This window comes from Rhinoderma darwinii, chromosome 4, assembly GCF_050947455.1.
Source record: "Rhinoderma darwinii isolate aRhiDar2 chromosome 4, aRhiDar2.hap1, whole genome shotgun sequence".
In the NCBI taxonomy this organism is placed as follows: Eukaryota; Metazoa; Chordata; class Amphibia; order Anura; family Rhinodermatidae; genus Rhinoderma; species Rhinoderma darwinii.
The window spans coordinates 137,419,258-137,443,078 of NC_134690.1; the positions used below are offsets into that span (position 1 = coordinate 137,419,258).

The 23,821-nt window shown below is 41.0% G+C and overlaps 1 protein-coding gene across 1 annotated transcript in view; it reads right to left on the reverse strand.

Moving 5' to 3' along the window:
- PHC3 (polyhomeotic homolog 3) overlaps nucleotides 1-23,821 on the reverse strand; it is an 84,136-nt gene that overhangs the window by 27,404 nt on the left and 32,911 nt on the right. The window contains exons 6-10 of the mRNA XM_075861590.1: nucleotides 19,306-19,407; nucleotides 18,419-18,659; nucleotides 13,692-14,560; nucleotides 11,082-11,238; nucleotides 1,136-1,380 (exon numbers count right to left, since the gene is read on the reverse strand). Coding sequence (XP_075717705.1) covers nucleotides 1,136-1,380; nucleotides 11,082-11,238; nucleotides 13,692-14,560; nucleotides 18,419-18,659; nucleotides 19,306-19,407 — 1,614 coding nt within the window. The remainder of the gene's footprint in view (nucleotides 1-1,135; nucleotides 1,381-11,081; nucleotides 11,239-13,691; nucleotides 14,561-18,418; nucleotides 18,660-19,305; nucleotides 19,408-23,821) is intronic.

Here is a 23,821-nt window from a genome sequence, read left to right on the forward strand (position 1 = left end):
CTGGAGGGCAGGCAATTCAGACATCAATATAGGAAAGAGGTGAGTAGTCAAATTATGGAATACCCTACCCCGAGACGTAATAATGGCAGATACAATGACGGCAATCAAAAAAAGAACTAGATGTTAATTGAATAACAAATGGCACTGAGGGTTATGATCAATCTAGCAACGAATGATAAATTCAGTATGATAATAGGATAAAATAGTATAATTAATCGAAAAAGGTTTAATTGATGGACCCGTGCCTTTTTTCAACCAATATAGTTATTGGTTATCTACATATCCCACTAAAATTAATCAGACCGTCTATTAATCAGGCAATACAATTCATATATCCCTAGCAATACATGCAAACATCCCTAAAAAAGCAATATATGTCCTTTGAAAAAATACTGCAGAATATCTTATGATTCATTTATAAATATAACTTGCAACCTCATGTGTTAGATAAATGTGCTTCTCACCGATCTGCAGATCTTCTTTGTAATGGCTCCAATGGGTTCCGACTCAGTCTGCTCGATACAGCCGGGAACTTCTTCCACACGCGCTGGTCTGATTCGATGTCCCTGCACAGTGAATCCCATATTCGAGATGTGGTCTTACAAGGGATTTATAGAGGGTAATATTACATTGGTATCACAAGTTTTATCTCTATTTTTATATATGAGTGTTAAGTCTTCTTACTATATCAGTGTATTATTAGGATCACATGATTTCATTGTTAGGGGAGTATGAACTACAATATTTTTATCTGGATTTGTGCTAAATAATACTACTATATTTCTTGTATATAACTGTAGTATTAAAGGTGTATGAAATACATTATTTCTATCTGGGATGTCTAGCGACTGTTTTTTATGTGAGAATTAACGTGTATACTTTATTTCTGCTATACACACACACATAATAAATATATAAATTTATATATGTATCTTCAGGAAGTCTATGTGCTACAATATAGGTGGATACAGACACGGTCACAGCAACCAGAATGGAAACATCCAATATTTACACTGCTGGCGGAATTCAGATAACTGGGAAATGGTGCGCAATGGAAATAGGGTTTATAATACAAAGTAACTTCATTTTAATCTTATGACAAAAGTGGCAATTGTGAATATGTGCCAATACTTACAGGAAATGGTTGTAGGCCTTCCTGAATGACAAATCCCTCAATGACATGGGTCAGAATCTGTGGTTTCACTATGGCTTGAGGAAGCTTGTTATCCAGACCGGGAATGCTGTTCGGCTTCTGTGTACCATTGCTTCTTGTAGTAGCAGCCGGTAGAAGCAGTGGTGGCGCTGGTATGGAGGCATATGAATTGTCGGATGGGGACCTAATAACTGAGGCACTAACTGAAGACACCGCCGACGGGAGACCTATAATGTAAAAAAGCAGAATAAGATTATAACCAAATGAAGACATTTATCTGTATTTTTTTTTCTATATCATACACATCTGTCTTAAAATAGGGTACTGTGCATAAGTAGCAAAATTCCTTTAATCTGGCACCAGTCTTATTTTCCACACAGTCTGACAAATCCAAGTTCCCACTGGTTTAGTATCAAAGTGACAGCAGCATATTTTACGTTAGGATAATTTCATTTTGGGCTGCCTGTCATCCCAGATATCCACTTACAAAGAGGATAAATCTGGCCATACACATTACATTTAAGACAACCAGAATAATTGATTTTAATCATTTCGGGGCAATGACACAATTAATGTCTGCCAAAATGGGGATGTGGCATCTTATGGCTGTCGTCAGCTGAAACTATGCATGTACCGTTTAATTTGCCAATTGTCTAACTTTGCGCGAGTACATTTTGTTTTTTTAAACAGGTCATGTAATAGTACAGTCACATAGTATTAAGTGTTCCTCTCTGGTTCTTAGGAACTGCTGCTAAAGCTATGAGCTAGAGATGCAAAACGCTGGACTTTACTTGGCCTATAGGCAAAATAAATATATCTCTTAACCACTTCCTGACCGCCCACAGTAAATTCACGTCGGCACTTGCTGGGCTCTGTGCTGTGCCAACGTGAATTCATGGTGGGTGTTAAAAGTGCGATCCGGGTGTCTCAGAGTAGCGCTGACACCCGGATTGCGCTGTTAACCCCTGCCTCTGGTCCCGGAGGCATGATCGGGACCTAATTGGTTCAGGTCCCAATCACTTGATCGCAGGGAAAGTTTGTAGCAACGAACTGGAAAATACACCCCTAAATCTATCCTCAAAAAGCAAATATGCAGACAATCGCAACCAATGGATTATATGAGAAAGTCTGTTAATTTCAGTTCCATGGAAACAAAGTGCTGAATGTCAATCTGATGATTCCTCCATGTCCATGAATTTACAGAAACCCCCCTCTTATTACAATACGTCAAAGAAAGGACAAAAATAAAAAAACTAATACGTAGGGCGGGGAGAAAGCATCGAAGGAAGATATCCGCAGAGAAATCGCACGGGAGCGTTGAACAAATAACAAATGTCATCAACTTGTCTTCTCAAAATTTGAATATGGACGAAATATCTATTTTGTCCAAAGGACTTTAGTTTGCTACAAATAATCACTTCAATCTATACAATACCATCGTGGACGTTAATCGTTTTATTAGGCTGCTTACTGTCAAGAGACATTTTTTGGATCATGATTCATGTATTGATTATATGGACGATTCCAAGGATTACACACATATGATCCACGAGCTGCCTAGTACTAATGATATGCCATTTTTAGATCATATAGGCACTAATGTTTTGCAGGATTTACAGGAGGAGTCGGCTTTGCCTGAATGTGAAGCTTTGTCCAGAGCCACTAATTTTTCTGTCCACAATCCCTCTTTTTATCCCATTCATCTCAAACCTCCCGTTTTGGATATGTTTCAGGAATTAGTTCAAAGAGATTTAGTTGAATTACACACCATGGTAGATATTACATCTATTGATAACTTATCCGAGAGGGAACACAAAGCTATTTTTTCCTTGAGGAACAATAGTGATATAACTATTAGAAAAGCTGATAAGGGAGGGGCGGTTGTGGTCCTGGACACTGCACTCTATATTAAATTAAATGAGGAATTATTATCGGATGATAGCACATATGACAGATTAAGCATTAATCCAACTGAGATTTTTTCTGAACGCCCGTACATTTTTTTTTTACAAGAGGCTCTAAATTTGGGAGCCATGGATCAGAAGGAATGTGATTATATTTTTGTTGAGAAACCGGTTATTCCTATTTTTCACTCTTTGCCTAAAATCCATAAGGATCGCTTCCCACCCCCTATGAGACCTATTGTGGCAGGTATTGGTTCCTTGAATGAGAAACTTAGCATGTGGGTAGATACATTACTGCAACCTTTGGTTACACGTCGCTATGGGTTTCTCCAGGATACAAAACATGGGCTATCGTCTGTAGAAAGTATCAAATGGCAGGATAATTTTGTATGGATAACTTGTGACATTGAAGCATTGTATACATGCATCACTCATCAATTAGCTTTAAAGGCAGTTCTATACCATTTAGATAGATATTCTAAATAGTTTCTAGATCTCAAAAATGTTATTATGGCAATAGAGTATCTTCTCTCTTCCAACTATTTCATGTTTCATGGTTGCTATTATATTAAAAAAAACAGGCCATACCAGACTTCCTCAACTACATAAATAATAATCCATTTGGTTTGACATTCACCTATACTTATGATTGTCAAAAAAATTACGTTCCTGGATCTCACTCTAAGTGGTATTACCAGCCTAGAGACTGTTCAGACTGGCACCTATTGCAAGCCTACTACTGGTAATGCAATTTTGCATGGCATGTCCTGCCACCTGGAGTACACCATCAAGGGTGTTCCGGTTGGAGAAATTTTACAAGCTAAACTAAACTACTCATCTGAACAGGTGTATAAGGAAGAAACAAATAAAATTTTTAATCGTTTAAAAAAACAGAGGTTATCCTCAATGGACTCTGGATAGGGCTATTAATTTGGGTGAGGACAGAAAACGTTGTGATTTACTACAAAGAAAGTATACACATAAAAATAACAAAAATTCATCTCTTGCGTTTGTTACATCGTACAGTAAAGAATACCATACGATACGATCTATAGTGTCCAAATATTTACCAGTCCTCTTTCAAGATTAGGGCTTACGCCAGATATTAGAGCCAAGTAGTAAATTTTCCTCTCGGAGAGCACCTATTTTGGGTTCTATGCTTTCACCTAGTTTAACGCAGTTTTCATCCAAACATAATTTGTGGCTGTCGTCAGCAGTGGCGGATTAAGAAGACCATGCGCCCTGGGCTGTTACCCAAACTTGGGCCCCCCTTCTCCACCGCCACAATGCTGCGCCGTAACTATTGCTAACACTAGCATTTTGCACAAGCATTAACAAGCATTAACAAATGGGTGTTACGATTCCCCTTTCATAGGGCTGTGTCCCTACATACTGACAGTATCACACTGTGTAGGGACACATCTTCCTGACAAGGGGAATGGTAACACCAATTTTTCTATCAGTCCTGGACTGCACAAAGATGTTATGTGGAATACAAGGATTTTCTATAATAAACATGTCAGGAGAGGGGACAGATTCTCTACAAATCTCGTGACTCACAGGTGACGACGTCTCAAATGCTAGTAGTTTTTTTTCGTCTTTTCTTCTCCACCCGGTCCAGAGCTCATAACGACTTCTCCTGGCCATGACCCATTTCTGCAGCCCTTAAATATAATATCACCATGCACTGCGTCCCTGAATATAATTGTGTCACACACTGTAAAGTAAAGCACCACATACACAGTGCCCCCTGTAGACAGCGCCACACACACAACCCCCTGCATAGAGCGCCACACACACACACCCTGTAGAGAGCATCACACAGCCCCCTATAGATAGCATCACACAGCCTCCTATAGATCGCGCCACACAGCACTCCCCCTTATATATAGTGCCACACAGCGCTCCCCCCTTATGTATAGTGCTACACAGCGTCGCTACAGTGCAGCCCTGGGATGACATTTTATCCCATATGACTGCTGCAGCGGTCACATGGGGTGAAACGTCATCCCAGGAGGCCGGCCCGGACCAAGAACACAATATATATATATACACACACACACACACACACACACACACACACATGTACACATCACAGACACACATGAGTATGCACATTATACACATATAAAGTACACATTGTAAACACACATGCACTTACCTTTTATGTAGGATATTTGTGAAGGGCGTTCAGCAGGTTGATGTGGTGGGAGTCTTCACACAGCGTTTCTCCTGCTCACTGCCCGACACAGAGTCCGCAGACAGTCTCCCCTCCCCCATGTCCCGACTGCTAGCAGCAGGAGGAGAGATGTGTAGAGCAGGGAAGGGGGGCTGGAGGGGGCGTTTCAGCACAGACCACGGCTGCTAAGTAGGACAGAAGCTCACCTCTGCTTCATGACAGGTGCGGTCCTGGCACCGGGACTCCCTCCGGTGCTAGCGACGCCACCGGGCATGAGGGGGTTCGGGCCATGGGCACCCTGGGAGCCTTGGGCTGCGGGCGGCCGCCCAACCGCCCTAATGATGATCCGCCACTGGTCGTCAAAGGATTTTTATCCTTGTGGAGCAAATATATGTATGTGTTGCAATTATGCACACCAAATTAAAGAAGTTATCTCAGCCATTGATGGATCTATACATAAAATTAAACAATTCATCAATTGCAACACACGGCATGTAGTTTACCAAATAAATTGTACTCTTTGTAACTTATCTTATGTTGGGTGCACTAATCGCTCCCTTAAGGTTAGAATTAGAGAACATCTCAATGGAGAAGTATCATCCACTTCTCATCACAACGCCCAGCTTCTGGCAGTGCACAGACACACAGCGTGTTCTCGAGAGATCACGCTGTGACGTCCCTCACTTCCTGCCCCAGGTCCTGCATCGTGTCGGACGAGCGAGGACACATCGGCACCAGAGGCTACAGTTGATTCTGCAGCAGCATCGGCGTTTGCAGGTAAGTCGATGTAGCTACTTACCTGCAAACGCTGATGCTGCTGCAGAATCAACTGTAGCCTCTGGTGCCGATGTGTCCTCGCTCGTCCGACACGATGCAGGACCTGGGGCAGGAAGTGAGTGACGTCACAGCGTGATCTCTCAAGAACACGCTGTGTCTGCACTGCCAGAAGGTGGGCGTAGTGAAGAGAAGTGGATGATACTTCTATTCACAATGCCCAGCTAGTAAAAGAAGTAAAAACGCCCAGATGTACATACACAATACACGCCCAGTTGTACTTTAACTTTAAACACGCCCAGTTGTACTTTAGAAAGCCTAATTTACATAAATATAAAAATGGTCATAACTTGGCCAAAAATGCTCGTTTTAAAAAAAACAAAAAACGTTACTCTTATCTCCATTGCAGCGCCGATCTGCTGCAATAGGTGATAGGGGTTGCAAAATCTGGTGACAGAGCCTCTTTAACGTCTTCCTGCACCACGACTTCCTGCGGGGGGTTATATATGGAGCGGGCTCATGCTCTACGCCGACTCCATATTCTGCAGGTGTCAGCTGTGTATTACAGCTGACATCCGGGACTAACGGACAGGAACAGCGATCGCGCTGTTACATGAGCCTGTAAGAATGGCATTATACTGCAATACATTAGTATTGCAGTGTATTGTACCAGCGATCTAATGATCGCTCATTCCAGTCACCTAGGAAGATTAATAAAATGTGTAAAAAAAAAAAAAGTTAAAAAAGTTATTATTAGTGAAAAAAATATATCATATATTCAAAGTCCAAAAAATCCCCCTTTCCCATGTTTCCTCTAAAGTAATATATGAAAGAAAAAAAAGGAAAAAAAATTGGTATCGCTGCAACCGTAAAAGTCCAAACGATTACAATATACCATTATTTAACTCGCACCGGAAACGCCGTAAAAAATAAAGAATTTAAAACGCCAAAATCGCTGTTTTTTGGTCACCTTAGCTTTTTAAAAAAATCATAAAAAGTGATCAAAAAGTTGTAAGTAAAAATGGTACCAATAAAAACTACAGCTCATCCCGCCAAAAATAAGCCCTCACACCGCTCAAATCGAACAAAAAATAAAAAAACTGATGCCTCCCGGAATCTGGTGAAACAAAATGTTTTGTTTTTTTAACAAACAGTTTTTACTTTGTAAAAGTAGTAAAATATAAAAAAAACAAAAAAGAAAACAAAACAGTATAAATTTGGTATCATCGCAATCGTATTAAGTCTCAGAACAAATTTAAGTGGTTGTTTTTACCGCACGGTGAAATCAGTAAAAACTAAACCCAAAAAACAATGGAGGAATCTCAGCTTTTTCCAATTTCAGCCTGCAAATAATTTTATTTTCCGTTTCCCAGTACATTAAATGGTTCTTTAAATGGGGTCACTAGAAACTACAACTCCTCCCGCAAAAAATAAGCCCTCACACCACTCTACTGATGGAAAAATAAAAGAAAATTACGGCTCTTGGAAAATGGGGAGGGAAAAACTAAAATGTAAAAGCAAAAAACGGATCAGTCCTAAGAGGGGTGCTTTTTCCTCCTTTATCCTTTGTGGAAAAAATTTTGATATTCATTTTCACGGCCTAATTCTAATAAATTCTGCAAAAGACCTGTGGGGTCTAAATGCTCACTATACCCCTAGATAGATTCCTTAAGGGGGTAGTTTCCCAAATGGGGTCAGTTTTGGGGTGTTTCCACTGTTTTGGTACCTCAGGGGCTTTTCAAATGCAACATGACACCCAAAAACCATTCCAGCTAAATTTGAGCTCCAAAAGCCAAATATTGTTCCTTCCCTTCTGAGTCCTGCTGTGGGTCCAAACAGCAGTTTATTACCACATATGGCGTATTGCTGTAATCAGGACAAATTACTTTACAAATTTTGGGGTGCTTTTTCTCCTTTATTCATTGTAAAACATAAACATTTCTATGTTTTTTCACGGTCTAATTCCACTAAATTCAGCAAAAAATCTGTGGGGTCAAAATGCTAACAGTACCCCAAGAAAAATTCCTTGAGGGGTGTAGTCTCCAAAATGGGTTCATTTTTGGGGGTTTCCACTGTTTTGGTCCCTCCAGGGTGTTGCAAACGCGACATGGCACTGAAAACTATTCCAGCAAAATCTGCGCTCCAAAATCCAAATGGCGCTCCTTCCCTTCTGAGGTCTGCTGTGGGTCCAAACAGCAGTTTAGTACCACATATGGGATATTGCTGTAATCGGGAGAAGTAGCTTTACAAGTTTTGGGGTGCTTTGTATTCTTTATTCTTTGCAAAAAAAAATTATCTTTTTTCAGAAAAACAGAAGATTATCACTTTCACGGACAAACTCCAATAAATATAGCAAAAGACCTGTGGGGTCAAGATGCTAACTATACACCTAGATAAATTCCTTGAGGTGTGTAGTTTCCAAAACTGTGTCTCTTTTGGGGGATTTCCACTGTTTTGGCTCCACAAGACCTCTTCAAACCTGACATGGTGCCTAAAATATATTCTAAAAAAAGGAGGCAGCAAAATCCACTAGGTGCTCCTTTGCGTCTGAGGCCGGTGTTTCAGTCCATTACCACACTAGAGCCACATGTGGGATATTTCTAAAAACTGCAGAATCTGGGCAATAAATATGGAGTTGCATTTCTCTGGTAAAACCTTCTGTGGTACAGAAAAAATGTATTACAAATGAATTTCAGGAAAAAAAAATAACAAATTTGTAAATTTCCCATCTACTTTGCTTTAATTCCTGTGAAACGCCTAAAGAGTTAAGAAACGTACTGAATGCTGTTTTGAATACTTTGAGGGGTGCAGTTTTTAATATGGGGTGATTTATGGGGTCTATCTAGTACATAAGGCACTCAAAGCCACTTCAGAACTGAACTGGTCCTTAAAAAATAGCCTTTTGAAATGTTATTGAAAATGTGAGAAATTGCTGGTAAAGTTCTAAGCCTTGTAACGTCCTAGAAACATAAAATAATGTTAAAAAACCAATGCAAATATAAAGTAGACATATGGAATATGTGAAATAGTAACTATTTTGTGTGGTATTACTATCTGTTTTACAAGCAGATACATTTCAAATTAGAAAAATCATAATTTTTGCAAATTTTCTTTACATTTTGGTGTTTTTCACAAATAAGCAATGAATTTATTGACCACATTTTTCCACTACCATAAAGTACAATATGTCACGAGAAAACAATCTCAGAATCACTTGGATAGGCAAAAGCATTCCAGAGTTATTACCACATAAAATGACATGTCAGATTTGATAAAATGGGGCTGGTCCTAAAGGCCAAAATGAGCTTGGTCCTGAAAGAGTTAAATCAATCTGCTAGGGTTTTGGCCACTTGCTTCATTGCGCTTGTGCACAGCTGCAGCAAAGTGACTAACACTTTTCACTTTGCAGATATATTCTGAAGATCCTAATCTCTGCAGACCAGGCTTTACCCATGGCAGGAACTTCTGAGTCACAGAGTGGAACATTTCATTAATAAATCAGGTGTTGCTCCATAACCTCTTTAGGGCTGAACGAACACACGAACACACACTTTTACTGCGTTTTTCGTGGCTTTTTTATTTAGTGCAGCCAGATGTTACATTAAAGTCTATAGTGAAATATAAAATGCACTACATACAACTGCGTTTTGGTTTGTGGTGTTTTTGAGCCAATTTTGTGGTCAGTGGTGTTTTTTTTACCAAAGAACCATGCTCTGAGCATGGTGTTTTCCATAGGTTTCTCTATAGGACTTAAAAAATGGCAGAAAAAAAGCATCTACAAGATGACACCAAATGAAAACGCCAAAAAACGCCACCATAAACGCCTTAAAAAAACGCATGTTACATTTTAATAACGCATTTTAGAAACGTAATTGATAACGTTTAAATTGTCTGAATAATTGTGTGCATGAAGCAGGCCGATGTAATTTTATTCTGTTCCTCAAAGGCTTTCTTTTACTTCACAGATGTATATGCCTTCTACCCCTTATCTACCCTACATTGGCTGCTACCCCCCCCCCCCAACTGCTGTTGAATGGGTTACAGAAACAGATTTCATAAAGTGTATGGAGTCAATCCCTAAAAGCCATTCAACCGTAGTTGTTAAAAGTGGGTTTTTTCTCAAACTAGAAGTTTTAGCAACCTGTTCTCCTAGACAAGAGGACATGGCTACACATGTTGGTCTCTCCCCTGAAACCCCCTTCGAGTGACCGTGGATAGTCACATGGAAGCTCATATAGTAGACCTACCTGGCCATCGTCCTGTCCATGATTTCTATTAGATAGATCTGTGCCTATTATTTCTCACTAAACCTTATCCACCCTTTACATTTGCTTGTTCGGTTTGTCTTTTTTTTTAATTTAATGTACTATTATTTTAAAATAAAATATAAATAAAAGGAAATACAATTACAGCAATGATACATACATATTTGTTAATAGAAGAAAAGAAACTAGAATTAATTTATTTTTACATTGCATCGTTTCAGTTTTCTGAATGCAACCAGCAGATTTGCTTTCAATTTTATTACAAAAGAGCTTTAAAATGTACCAGCAGCCCTACAAGATAGCATGTACCTATTCTGAGGACTAAGGCTGGATTCACACGACCTATTTTCAGGCGTAAACGAGGCGTATTATGCCTCGTTTTACGCCTGAAAATAGGGCTACAATACGTCGGCAAACATCTGCCCATTCATTTGAATGGGTTTGCCGACGTATTGTGCAGACGACCTGTAATTGACAGCTGTCAAACGACGACGCGTAAATGGACTGCCTCGGCAAAGAAGTGCAGGGCACTTCTTTGCCACGTAATTTGAGCTGTTCTTCATTGAACTCAATGAAGCACAGCTCAAGATTTACGAGCGTCTCAGATGCCTCGTATATTACGAGGAGGAGCATTTACGTGTGAAACGAGGCAGCTGTTAACAGTCTGTCTTTTCACACGTAAATGCCTCTCATCGTGTGAACATACCCTAAAGGGAACAATCCTGATCCCATAATGAAAAGATTTGGTATCAGACGCCGTGTAGAACTCACAAATAGTACAATGCAATATGTATTGTTATTTTTACCTTGCATGATATGAGCTACAGGAAGCTCCTCTCCACTCCCTACAGGAAATGCTGGGGGAGATAGTGTCGGAGGTGTGGGGGTTTGTGTGATTACACGTACACATTCTTGTTGCTCCATTGGCACCTCTTCGGGGGGAAAATGTTCTACTTGGTAAACCTAGAAAGTAGAACACAGGGGCTAGAATTACAGGGTCAACATTAATAGCTTAAATCATTTTCACGTGCTCTCTGACCCTGGGAACAATGTAGCTAATCAAAACATTTGCTTTAATTTTTTTTCTTATTATTTCCAATAGAAATAACAACAAAAACACTAAAAACTTTCAGTTTGAAGCATAAATGAGCTTTCAATGAACTCTACAATTACGTCAACCGTAAAAAAAGCAAAACGTAAGCCAGATTAGGCTTCGTTCACATCTGCATCAGGGGTCTGTTCATGGGTCCGTCGGAGCTTTCCGTTAGGGGAACCCATGAACGGAACCCTGACTGAAACCAACGGCATCACCATTGATTTCAATGGTGACGGATCCAGTGCAAATGGTTTTTGTTTGTCCCCGATGTGCAAGGGTCCCGTCGTTTTGACGTAATCAATACCGTAGTCGACTGCGCTATTCATTCCGTCAAAACGACAGGACCCTTACACAGTGGGGAGAAACGGAAACAATTTGCAATGGATACGTCACCATTGAAATCGATGGTGATGCAAACGGAAACCGATGGTTTCCGTTTGTTTCAGTCAGGGTTCCATTCATGGGTTCCCCTGACGGAAAGCTCAGACGGAACACATGAACGGAGCCCTGACGCAGATGTGAACGAAGCCTTATATGGCTGTTCATATGTCTAGAGATATAGAAGCTGAGAATTAAAGTACAAAATATGATATTCCTGTAAAATCTCAGATTGTGTTTAATTGAAAATTTTCTTGTATGAGATGAAGTAAAATCTTCAAAAACTATATATTACTAATATTTGAAGGCAAGTATAACTTTAGCACCTTGAGTATACCCTGTGGTTCAGACATTTTTTACCACAATGGTATTTTACAGCAGGAGCCAAACGTTCCCTGTTTACACGTGGGTATTTATTAATTCCTGTTCCCATAAAAATGCCTATTGGTTTGTTTATTTATTACAACATGCCTCTCGAGTGTTTTCAAACATTTTTCACCCACTCCCTTTCATAGGAAAAATTGCGACAGGTTAAAAAAACTAGTCATATTCACTTCCATCTGTCCATTACTTCTTGTCGATATTCATTTGATGGATTTGCAAGAAGGGAAAAGATGGGAATATTACTATAGGAATAGACTATATGTTTATGGTCTGAAACCACGGCCAGACATAGCTCTGCATTGGAGTTGTAGATACAAACTATAGGATATCTTTAGTCAAGACTATTTGCAAAGTTGCTTCATTTTTTGCTGTAGATGTATGGTTGTAAGTTATGGAAGCAATTTCATGCTCTGAGGCTAGGATCTCGCACACACAGTTTTGATGCAGTTTTGGGGTATTTTTTTTTTTTTTTTTTTAAATAAAAGCCAAAAGTGAATCCAACAGGAAGGAAATGTATAAAGAAAAGACTAATGCATATCCTTTCTTTTGTGTTCACTCCTGTGTTTTGGTAAAAATAAATGGAGACAAAAACTGCATCAAAACAGTGTGTGATCCCGGCCTAAGAGAGGCTGTCACCCTTTCCAGGTTCTTGAATGGCCTAGTTATGCAGTGATACTGAAGCAAAGGTGTTTAATAGCATAGCTACACAGGGTGTCGAGAAGAAAAGTTGCAGTATTCGGGACACGGCGCCTGACAGGTAAGTGTTCAAAACGGAGTATTTTTCAGTAGATTTTATTGTAATAGATACTACGCGTTTCAGGACCGGACAGGTCCCTTCCTCAGGTTCATGATGAACCTGAGGAAGGGACCTGTCCGGTCCTGAAACGCGTTGTATCTATTACAATAAAATCTACTGCTGAAAAATACTCCGTTTTGAACACTTACCTGTCAGGCGCTGTGTCCCGAATACTGCAACTTTTCTTCTCCACATCCTGTGTTCGATCTCCCAGGGAACAGATTTTTCTCCCGTGGGATAGCAGCGGGTGGCAGGCGAAACCAACAACGATCTTCAGCAACATTTGTTTCCACACTAAGCAGTAGTGTTGTGCCTATCCTTGCACAACACTGCTAGCTGAGTGTACCAGCTCACCTCTCTGCTCTCACTGTCCCCCCCGTTCCTTACAATATTACCTTAGAGGAGCACCATTGTTCTCCTCTTTCCTTTTTCTTCATTTAGATATTAACAGCATAGCTAGGCAGACTTGCCATTCATGGTCAAGGATAGCAGGGTGACAACCCCAGTGGGAGCTGACCATAATGATTATATCTATTTCTGTGTGACAACCAAAGCACTGTGGAACAAAAAGTGCCTATATTTACTGGGAATATTTGGTGGAAATTCAAATGTAAGTCTGAATGTGAAAATGTTGCACACGTTTAGGGTTAAGAGGTGTCACATTATGAGTACCATCTAGACAATAAGATGAATTTGAATGGTTGCTTTTCTTATGCTTTCTACAAAGTATGGCAAAATATAGGCTTCATGTAGGTAACTTACCACTGGTGACTCCACTTGTGCTGGTGGTATGTGCAGGTTTACTGCAACTGTTTGAGGTGGTGGAAGCGTCTGGAAAGGCAGCTGAACAAGTGCTTCTGCAGCAGGAAGTTCTTCCTCCGTGAGTAATGCATTCTGCAGCAGTACCTGGCCGGGTGTTAAGATTTCTGGCTGTACCGATATGGTCTGCATGGACTGTAGAGGCAATGACTGGAGCTGGGAAGGTGGAGATGCAGGCAAATGTGGGGAGGATACTATTGGCGGTGGCAAGGACTGGAGTGATGAATGGGCTGGGTGTATAGGGGACAAGAACTGCTGTGCAGTTGATGCTATTGTCTGTTGATGTGATGGTCCAGCATGGCTTCTTGGAGTCACTGTAGATGTGTGTGTTGGAATAACCACCTGTGGCGATGGATGCAATGTGCTCTGCAGATGTGTATTTTCTCTGGATGGAAGTGGTGACTGCACAAGCAGAGGAGGCTGAGAATGAAGTAGGGCTTGTGGGTGAATAATTATAGTTGGAGACTGACATGGAGATTGTACTCCTGAAGGCGATACTACTACAGACTGCTGAGCAGAGTGTGAGAGTGTTGGGGACGGAGGAGGAGGATTTGGGGCTGGCGTACTGTGGTGTGAGTGAGTACTGCAGGGAAGTGACAGGAATGCCGGGCTCTGAATTGGAACACATTGTTGGACAGATGGAGACTCTAAAGCTGGGTTATGTAAGGTAATGGTTTGAATCTGATGCCGATGCTGTATCTGCTGCTGCTGTTGTAAAATCATTTGATGATGGGTCAGTTTTGGCGGATCTGGGTGGAGCTGTATCGTTTGGTGCTTCGCCGAAGAATGTGGCTGGACTGACGAATAGGATACTGTAAAAAAAAAAAAAATCAAAATGTGCACTAAGCAAGTTAATGAATAAGCAATAGTCCAATGTTACATTTCCTCCAACTGGAAATATAAGAAGAAAAACATCACTGGAAGTGGTTTTATAGCAGCTGTCCCTCTCACAACCAGTGGATCTCTTAGGACAGACAACACTTATCCCACTGAAAACTCTGTAAGATCAAATAAAATCAATGAGATGGGAAAATATTCTCTCTGGGTTTTGGATACTGAAGTCAGAAGAATTTTAGTATGAAGCTTCCATCCAACAAAAAAAGCTATTATCGGCCTAAGGCACACAACCGTGGTTTTTTGTCTGTGTGCTATCCATAATTTTGCACATAGCACACAGACCAATCCATTTATATGGCTACATGCACACGATCCGGACCTTCACAAACCTGTGCACGGGCCGCAAGAACTCAGGACATGTCAATTTCCTGTCGGTATTTGCAGATCATGTGACCTACTGGTGAGAGATTCCAGCCTTGCTTTTTTGTTTTTATGGATCTGTGAATACTGGTGACACACACATGCACTACGGAAGTTTTTTTGAGAATGAACGGACCGCAAATACAGACAATGAATCCATGATTTTGTGCAACACAAAATCACCATGGTCTAGTGCCTTAGGCCTAAAAGTATCAATCATTAAGGGGATTTTCAGGAACTATATTAAATGTGCTTAAAAAAACAGAGCACTTGACTTGTAACCAAGGTGAACTGCTAAAGACTTCAAACTACATCACACAAAACAAAAATCTGTTTTATCTGACTTCTGTCTTATCAGTTTAATGAAAATCAATGTTAAAGGGATATTCCGGTTTCCAGAAGTAATAAATACTTTAAAAAAAAATTCAATGCATAGGTGACAATAACCTTTAATTGTACAAATGCTTCCTAAATGCAAAATTAATCAACTTTCAAAATAGTTTTGAGAAAGAATTTCCTACCATTGGCCGATGTAGAGTCTGTTTAACTCCTGTAGCTAACTGGTCTAATTCAAATCAGTTAGTCCACTGCTCTCGAAGGGATTACGTAATCTGCTCTACCCCTCTTTTCTCAGTGCTAGGGTATGTTCACACAGGGCAGATACTCTGCGTAAAAGTACACAGCGTATCTGCACCCTGGATCCCACAGGGAATTCTGTTTTAAAGACCGTAATCAATTTGTGGTGCAGCTTTTCCGGGGGGGGGGGGGGGGGGGGGGATATGTCCGCTGCGGAGAACAGCAGGTTAAAAAACAAAACAAAAAACACCCTATACTTACCCATAGTCATGGCGACACGTTCCCCTGATGTCCTGCAGCTCTGCCTCCTGGGATGACGTTTCATCCCAAGTGACCGATGCAGCTATGTGGTTGGATGAAGCAGTCACATGGGATGAAACCTCATCCCAGGAGGCCGGCCTGGATGGAGAAGCATCCACTGCAAAAACGCAACATCTGCTATTTGTTACGTGTTTTACCTCTCCATTGAATTAATTAGGGAAAACCTGCAACAGAAAATTTCGAGTAATAAATGGGACATGCTGCAGATTTTTAAAAAAACTCTGCAGGTAAATTAACAGATTTTTGGCGTATTTTTTACGCAGCGTGTGGATGAGATCGCAGCAGGGAGGGGGAGGAGGTTATACATGGCAGGTCAGAGTGTGGAGAGGGGGGAAAGGAAATGTTGAGGGAGGGCAGATCACACAAGCTGTCAGTATTATAGTGTAGATATGGAGGGAGGTGGGGAGAGACCGCATAGGCTTATCAGCTAGACGCTTCCCCCCCCCCCCCTTTCCACACGCTGACCTTCCACGTACAAACTTCTTCTCTTCCCTGCTGCTTTCTCTTACACTGAGAGAAAGTTGAGGTCAGCCATCATGGGGCAGTGGACTAACGGATTTAAGATACAATTTGTAGACCAGTACTCTACAGGAATTGCAGACTCTACAGCAGCCAACTGGTAGGACATTTTGAATTATTTTTTCAGATGATTTAGAAGGCGCTTCATTTTTAATTCAGTTAGCAAATGAACAAAAATGTCAGAGCGCAGGAGTCAATAGCCTTTAAACAATAATCTAATATACTTTCTGTATCAATTCCTCACAGTTTAAGATCTCTGCTTGCTGTTTTTCTATAGATATGTTTAATTCCATTGATTAAAATCTGTCCTTGTCATGTGATAATCACACAGGTGCTCAACTCGTTAACTGCTAACTGTAAGTATATGTTCACACATGAGGGATACGAATGTGTCACACACCACATGCGGCGTAATCCGCAGTGGATTTGTTCATCCGGTGTGGACAACACATGACCAGGACAGATTTTTCTCCAAGCAGTACAATAAACCTGTAATTAGCCCTCTAACTTCTAGGGATAATGGTGTGGTTCAATTAAAGGCTGTGGAGCATAAAAAGATCACTGTCTGATGATAGGGTGCATTTACATCTGTATTATTACGGTTAGTGTACTGCATTCTTTTCTACAAGGACAGTCATGTAAATGTTTATCTGAAGAAGGACTCTCAGATGCCCCTACGTAGATATTCATAGAAGTGAAAAAAACAAGCAATATAAGTTCTGAATAAATCTGGCAATCAATCCTGAAGTCTCCCAAATAGAAGTACGGCGTTACTGCAATTCATTGAAGCTATGAAGTGCCTGACTACTTAGAAGTCAACATAAAGAACTTTTGGCTACAGTACTAAAGGACTCAATACATAGGCACAAACTGTTTCTTTCCTACCACCGGAGACTAAATGTTTATGTTATTGTAAGTCAAATTATCACTGCAGAACTATCTTCTCCTTGTTGCAGTATTTCCACTACTGAGTAATAGTGTCATCCCTGCCCACTAGGGCTAAAGTGCAGTTCCGATTCCCCTCTCGTAGCAAAAATGTGCCACTTTAGAAACCCTCAGTGGTGTTTTATGCTCATCTTTATTTTCTTTGTTCATTCATGTTCCCATTGACGACTGGTTAATCTCACTTTCTCTCCTCTCTGTCTTTGCTTCCCCCTATAGTGCCCACTTACTTGTATAATATAATCAATATAACTGTAATGGATTTGCATGACACAGCTTCTTTGTCGACGCCCGTGGGTAATCAGCCTGCATCTGTGCCTAGATCTGTTAGAGTGACTCGATCTTCTACCACTCAGGCTGGGAGGCTGAGGAGTGGGAGAACCTATCACAGCCTGGCCAGACGGAGCTAGCTCCCGCCCTCTGTCTATTTATACCCTCATTTCCTGCTCCTCCTTTGCCTGTGATTCTGTCTGTTTCCTAGCTCTGCTGCTCCTGCTTGTAGTATTATCCTCTGCTTCATATTGACCCTGGCTTTACGGACTACTCTCCTGCTTTGCGTTTGGTACCTCGTGCTCTCCTGGTTTGACTCGGCTCGTTCACTACTCTTGTTGCTCACGGTGTTGCCGTGGGCAACTGCCCCATTTCCCTTCGCTTCTGTGTTCCCTTGTCTGTTGGTCTGTCGTGCACTTATTGAGCGTAGGGACCATCGCCCAGTTGTTCTCCGTCGCCTAGGACGGGCCGTGCAAGTAGGCAGGGACTGAGGAGCGGGTAGATTAGGGCTCATCTGTCTGTCTCCCTACCCCGTCATTACAATAACTATATCTTTTACTGGTTTTCACCTTTTTTTATTGTAATTGATGTGCATATTTAATGTGGTTCTGTAACCTATTTAATGACCGGCTACACCTAGTACAAGGGTCTATACCATCACTACACCCACGATCTAAGGCTTACACTCTAATGATTTGAAATGGATTCAGGATTAAAAAAAAAAAAAAAAGAAAATAAATAAATAAAACAAAGCTAAATTTTTTTCTTTTAATACGAATACATGCCTGGTGCAAGCAACTGATGTAAGCTTGCTGTACGTGTTACGGCTGTGCAGCGGGATTCTGATCCAGGACTCTCTCCTTTACGGCTTGACTCATAAGAGTCGGTGTGTATGGTTTTCGAACTGGTCACGGTTGTCTTGTGACACATAGCAAGGTGCTGGTCATGGTTATTTAACTTTGGGGGACTGTTTTGAGGGCATGATATTTCCAATATTGGTGGGCTCCGCATTGTTAAATTCTGAACCTAATTTAAAAAAAATATTAAATATAAAAATATACCCATCAGAAAATCATTCTTCAAAAGCAAATGATAAAATGAATACAAAATAAATAAAAAATAACTATTTTTAACAATACTGGTATACCAACAACAATATTTTTTACAGTTCATACAAACAAGTAACATCAACTCCAATAGACATTTTACCCACATTTTAAATTAAAGGGGTATTTCTTAACTTCTAATAATATTGCAAATCACCAAGTCATTACATTCTGATTGTTCGGGGTCCCACCTCTGACCTCTTTCAAGACCTCTCCAGTTTTCTCCTGCACAGCAGCGCTTCTGGCCACCCGTTCTGCAGGGAACTGCAGCAGTGCCCCATTCAAGATGATGATGATGATAGTAGCTGGCTGGGAGAGTTGCTGTGCAGGAATACACTTCATTTTAAGGATTGGTTGGGGTCCCGGCCCCTATTAGGGCATATGGACGTCAGAGCAGAGTTTCCTACTGGGCCGCTATGAGCCAGAGCTGGGAGTTCTGGCAGGCTCAAGCTGTACATGTATTACATAGACACCTATTATGGGTGAGTGCCCACTGACAGGAGCACCAGATGGATAGCATTTAGGTGATTTATTTTTAAGGACGCCTTTAGCTCACATTTGCTTACCTGAGCAGCAGATGATTGACTGGAGGTTGAAGATGCAGACGACGAAATCATTGGGATGTCAGACTGCACAGCTGCAACAGTGGCGGCAGGTGTAAAAATAAGCTGTTTACAGACAACACAGAGATGCTGCAATGTCAACAATTGTTATTCAATGTCACAATTAGGTTTTTCATTTTTGAAACATTTCACATTTAAAAAAAACAAAAAACAAAAAAAAACAAGCTTTACATTGATCTGTGACTAGTACTTATAAAAATGTTACTTCCATAAACCAAATTTAGAGTCGTATTAAATGCTACCCACACCCAAACTTAGGCCTTATTCACACGAACGTGTCCGTTTTGCGTGCGCAAAAACCGCTGCGTTTTGCGCGTGCAAAAGCTCAGTGTGGCATCTGTGATTTTCACGCAGCCGGCATCATTATGACACTCTGTTTTTATGTTTACAAACATAAAAACAGAAGGTGCTTTTCTGTTTTCATTCATTCTTTTTACTGCTGTTGCACGAATCATGCGCGGCGCCCGGAAGTGCTTCCGTGTGCCGAGCGCGATTTGCACGCACCCATTGACTTCAATGGGTGCGTGCTGCGCGAAACACGGGCAAGTATAGGACATGTCATGAGTTTTACGCAGCGCACATACGCTGCGTGAAAATCACTGACAGTCTGAACGGCCCCATTCACTAACATAGGTCCGTGCAACGCGCGTGAAAATCATATAACACGTTCGTGTGAATAAGGCCTAAATAGGTGAAGGGATATTATAAAATTATTTCCACTTTTTGATAGCGAACATGAGCGGTTGCTTTTTATAGAGTACCTCCAACGTTGTTGCCATTTTCACCTCCCACCAGAACTTTAAATTTGACAAGGGGAGATACAACCGTGCAACCCTCAAGGCCTATCCTGGAACGCTCTTATGCAGGGAAGGCTTTGGGTTTCACACATTTAACTCAGCAATAATACCGCCCAGGCTGCCTGTACCGCCATCACATTTATTTAAAATTTTGTCTGTACACGAGAATGCCAGCACCATTGGAGGTACCCTTTAACTTCCCTTACACATAGATGAGGAAACAGGCCAGCACCAGCTTTAAGAGGTTTCAATGTCGTATCCATGCCACAAAGCATTATGGATCCCATCCAGAATTTGAGGTTGACTTTTTTTTTTTGGAATCACGGATAATACCCAACTTATACATAGATAGCAATCACAAATACATTTAAAAGAAAAAAGTAAGTGAACCCTTTGGAATTACCTGGATTTCTGCATCGGTTACTAATATCTGATTTGACTTATAGAAGTCACAATTATAGGCAAACACAATTTAACCAAACTAATGACACACGGTTGTACTGTTAATGTCTTTTATTAAGCACATTGAGTAAACATCCACAGTGCAGGGAGAAAAAGTAAGTGAACCTCTGCCTAAGGCTACATTCACACGAATGTGGCCAACCTCGGACGTGAAAAACTGCAGATTCTCACACCCGAGGTGCACATGCGGGGGACGCGTTATCACACATCCTCAATAGACTAGAGTCTATGGAGGGATGTGTGAAAGCGCAAAAAAAATAGGACCAGTCCTATTTTTTCACGGACACTTCACACGCTGTTGAAACAACGGTTGCGTGAAAAGCCCCCAAAATACACGCTCGTCTGAATGAGCCTTTAATGACTTATTCAAGTGCTAGTTGGAAAAAGGTGTATTTTAATTAAGGAGAGGAGATTGGACATCCCTGACTTTCAGGCTGGGTTCACACGGTGTGGTCAATAATGGTGTTCATGGAAGGACCCCCTAAAGGAAGCTGCTGCTGTATAAAAAAAACTAAAAACTTGCGGTCAGTCTCAAGTTTGCCCAAGACCACTTGTATGTTCCACAATGCTTCTGGGAAATGCACAATGCCATGTTGGAAGGAAAAAGTACACTGCACACCAACACCTCAACTGTGAAGCATGGGGAGGGGGCATCATGGTTTTGACTTGCTTTGCTGCTTCAGGACCTAGATGCCTTACGATCATTGAGAGATCTTAAAAGGTGTATGAAAACATCTTACAGGAGAATGTAAGGACAGCAGTCCATTACCTCAAACTAATAAGATGTTGTGCGATAAGACAATGATCCAAATCATCCAAACAATGGTTGAAAAAGAAGAAGAATTGTGTTTTGGAATGGCCGAGCCAGAGTCCTGAGCTTAACCCTATTGAGATGCTGTGACATAATCTGAAGAGGACTGCGCACACAAAGCTTCCCAGGAATATTGATGAACTGAAACACATCTGCAGGGAGGAATCGTCCTAAATTCCTCCTCCATGTTGTGCAAATCTTATTTGCAGCTACAGAAAATGTTTGGTGAAAGGGATTGCTGCTAAAGAGGGAACTACAGGTCACTTATTCACGGGTTCACTTATTTATACTCCCTGCATTGTGGATGTTTACTCAATCTGCTCAAAAACAGACATGAACAGTACGTGTGTGCGCGTGTGTGTTATTAGTTTAGTAAGGTCGGGTTCCCATGTAGTATAAATGCTGCAGAATTTCCGCAAGGGAATTCTGTGCGGGAACTCCGCAGCATTCACAGTAGCAGCAAAGTGAATGAGATTTAAAAAATCTCATGCCCACGATGCGGATAAAAAAAACACGCAGCAAAAACATTCATAAATTGACCTGCGGTGTGGATTTTAAATCCGCAGTATGTCAGTTTATGCTGCGTTGTTGTTGCTTTTCCGTTGCGGGTTTTACCCATTGAATTCAATGGGCTGTAAGGGCGTTGTCATAACGCTGTTTGTTTGGAGTGGTATTTACAATTTCAAAATAAAATAAGTAAAAAAAGATAAAATAATTTTTCAAAAAGTGGGGGAAAAAAGCAAGCAAAAAAATATGTTATAAAAAAAAAGAAAAGCGTGCCTTTTAGAATGTAGTAAAAAGGAAGTCACCCAAGTAAATCCAAAATAATAGGACGTGTGATCCATGCATAGTCGTCTGGAGCAGAACATATTCTTCAGATACAAAACTAATAAGAGATTCCAGCTTAAAATTCACACGATCTATGCTTGTAAAACGACATTTATTAATCCAACATTAAAATTCCACAGCAGTCAGTCATGTGAATGCTGGAATCTCCTACTTGTTTTGCATTTCAAATTCTGCCTCAAAAATCCAAAATGAAAGTGAGGCAGATTTTTTCTACCTGACAAAAAAAAACAAAAAACAAAAACCTCAGTGAAGTAGGCTGTACACATGGTACACACGGCCGTAGTGGTGTGCACGGCCGTGATTTGGGGCTCGGATGGCTGCGGAGTGTCACCCGCGAACCGCCCGCAGATCGCGGGGCGTTACATGGCCACGTGCATTCATTTATATGAGCCTGGACCGCAAAACACGACTGTAATAAGACATGTCTGTTCTTTTTGCGGACCAGGCTCCTGGGCAATGCACGGACCGTGGAAACCACGGTCGTGTTCATGGGCCCATTGAAATGAATTGCGGCCGCAAAAATAAGTTTGTGTGCATGGGGCCTAAGTTTTACACAGTGTAAACTTTGATCAATTAGGCGCATTGACTGACTTGTGTAAGTGGTGTATGCTGTATGAAAAATTTGGCACATCTTGCTAGACACTTATTTTCTTTATACCACTTTTTAGACGGCTTCGCTTATGCCAATTTTTTGTAACAAAATTTTGCCGCACAGTGTCATATATACACCATACCCCTTTTTAATCAGACCATGCCTATTTTCTGATAACCTACACCCCTTTTGAGCGTGTCGCAAAAAAATAAATAAAAAAGTTGTAGTTAAGGAATTTTTTTTACATTTTTTTTCACTTCAATTAAAAAAAAAACAAAAAAACACTGCCAGAACACACGGCACAGCCGCACATGGCCAAACCACGCCCACATAGGGTGGCAAATAGCTGCACTATATTGCCGTTAAGACCACAGTTTTTTGCGAGGCCATACATCAACCATATTGGCGTGATTTTATGCAGTGGTTACTACCAACCGATAGTGGTCCAACAAAGGACAACCGATGTATAGGCAGCAGGGTCATGGACGTGCAAGGATCAATAATGTGTGTGGGGAGTGAAGGCTAGCCCGCCTGGTCCGATCCCACAGAAGAGATACTGTGGTACAAATTGCTTGAAAAGTTAATGCTAGCTATGAGGTGTCAAAACACACAGTGCATCACAGCTTGCTGAATTTGGGACTGCGTAGCCACAGACCAGACTGCCTATGCTGAACCCTGAGGAAAAAGACCAGAAAAATGTGACCTATAAACGGTGCTGCTATAATAAAATTGGAGAGCTCGATGAATGTAGATATAGTTTTATTAAACTATATCTACATTCATCGAGCTCTCCAATTTTATTATAGCAGCGCCGTTTATAGGTCAAATTTTTCTGGTCTTTTTCCTCCACTTCTTAGCGGTAACATTGTCTATTCTCCCGGATCTGACCTTGGCAGCAGCTTATATCTTAATACCACTGCACGCATCAGTGTTGTGCCTGACCAAGCA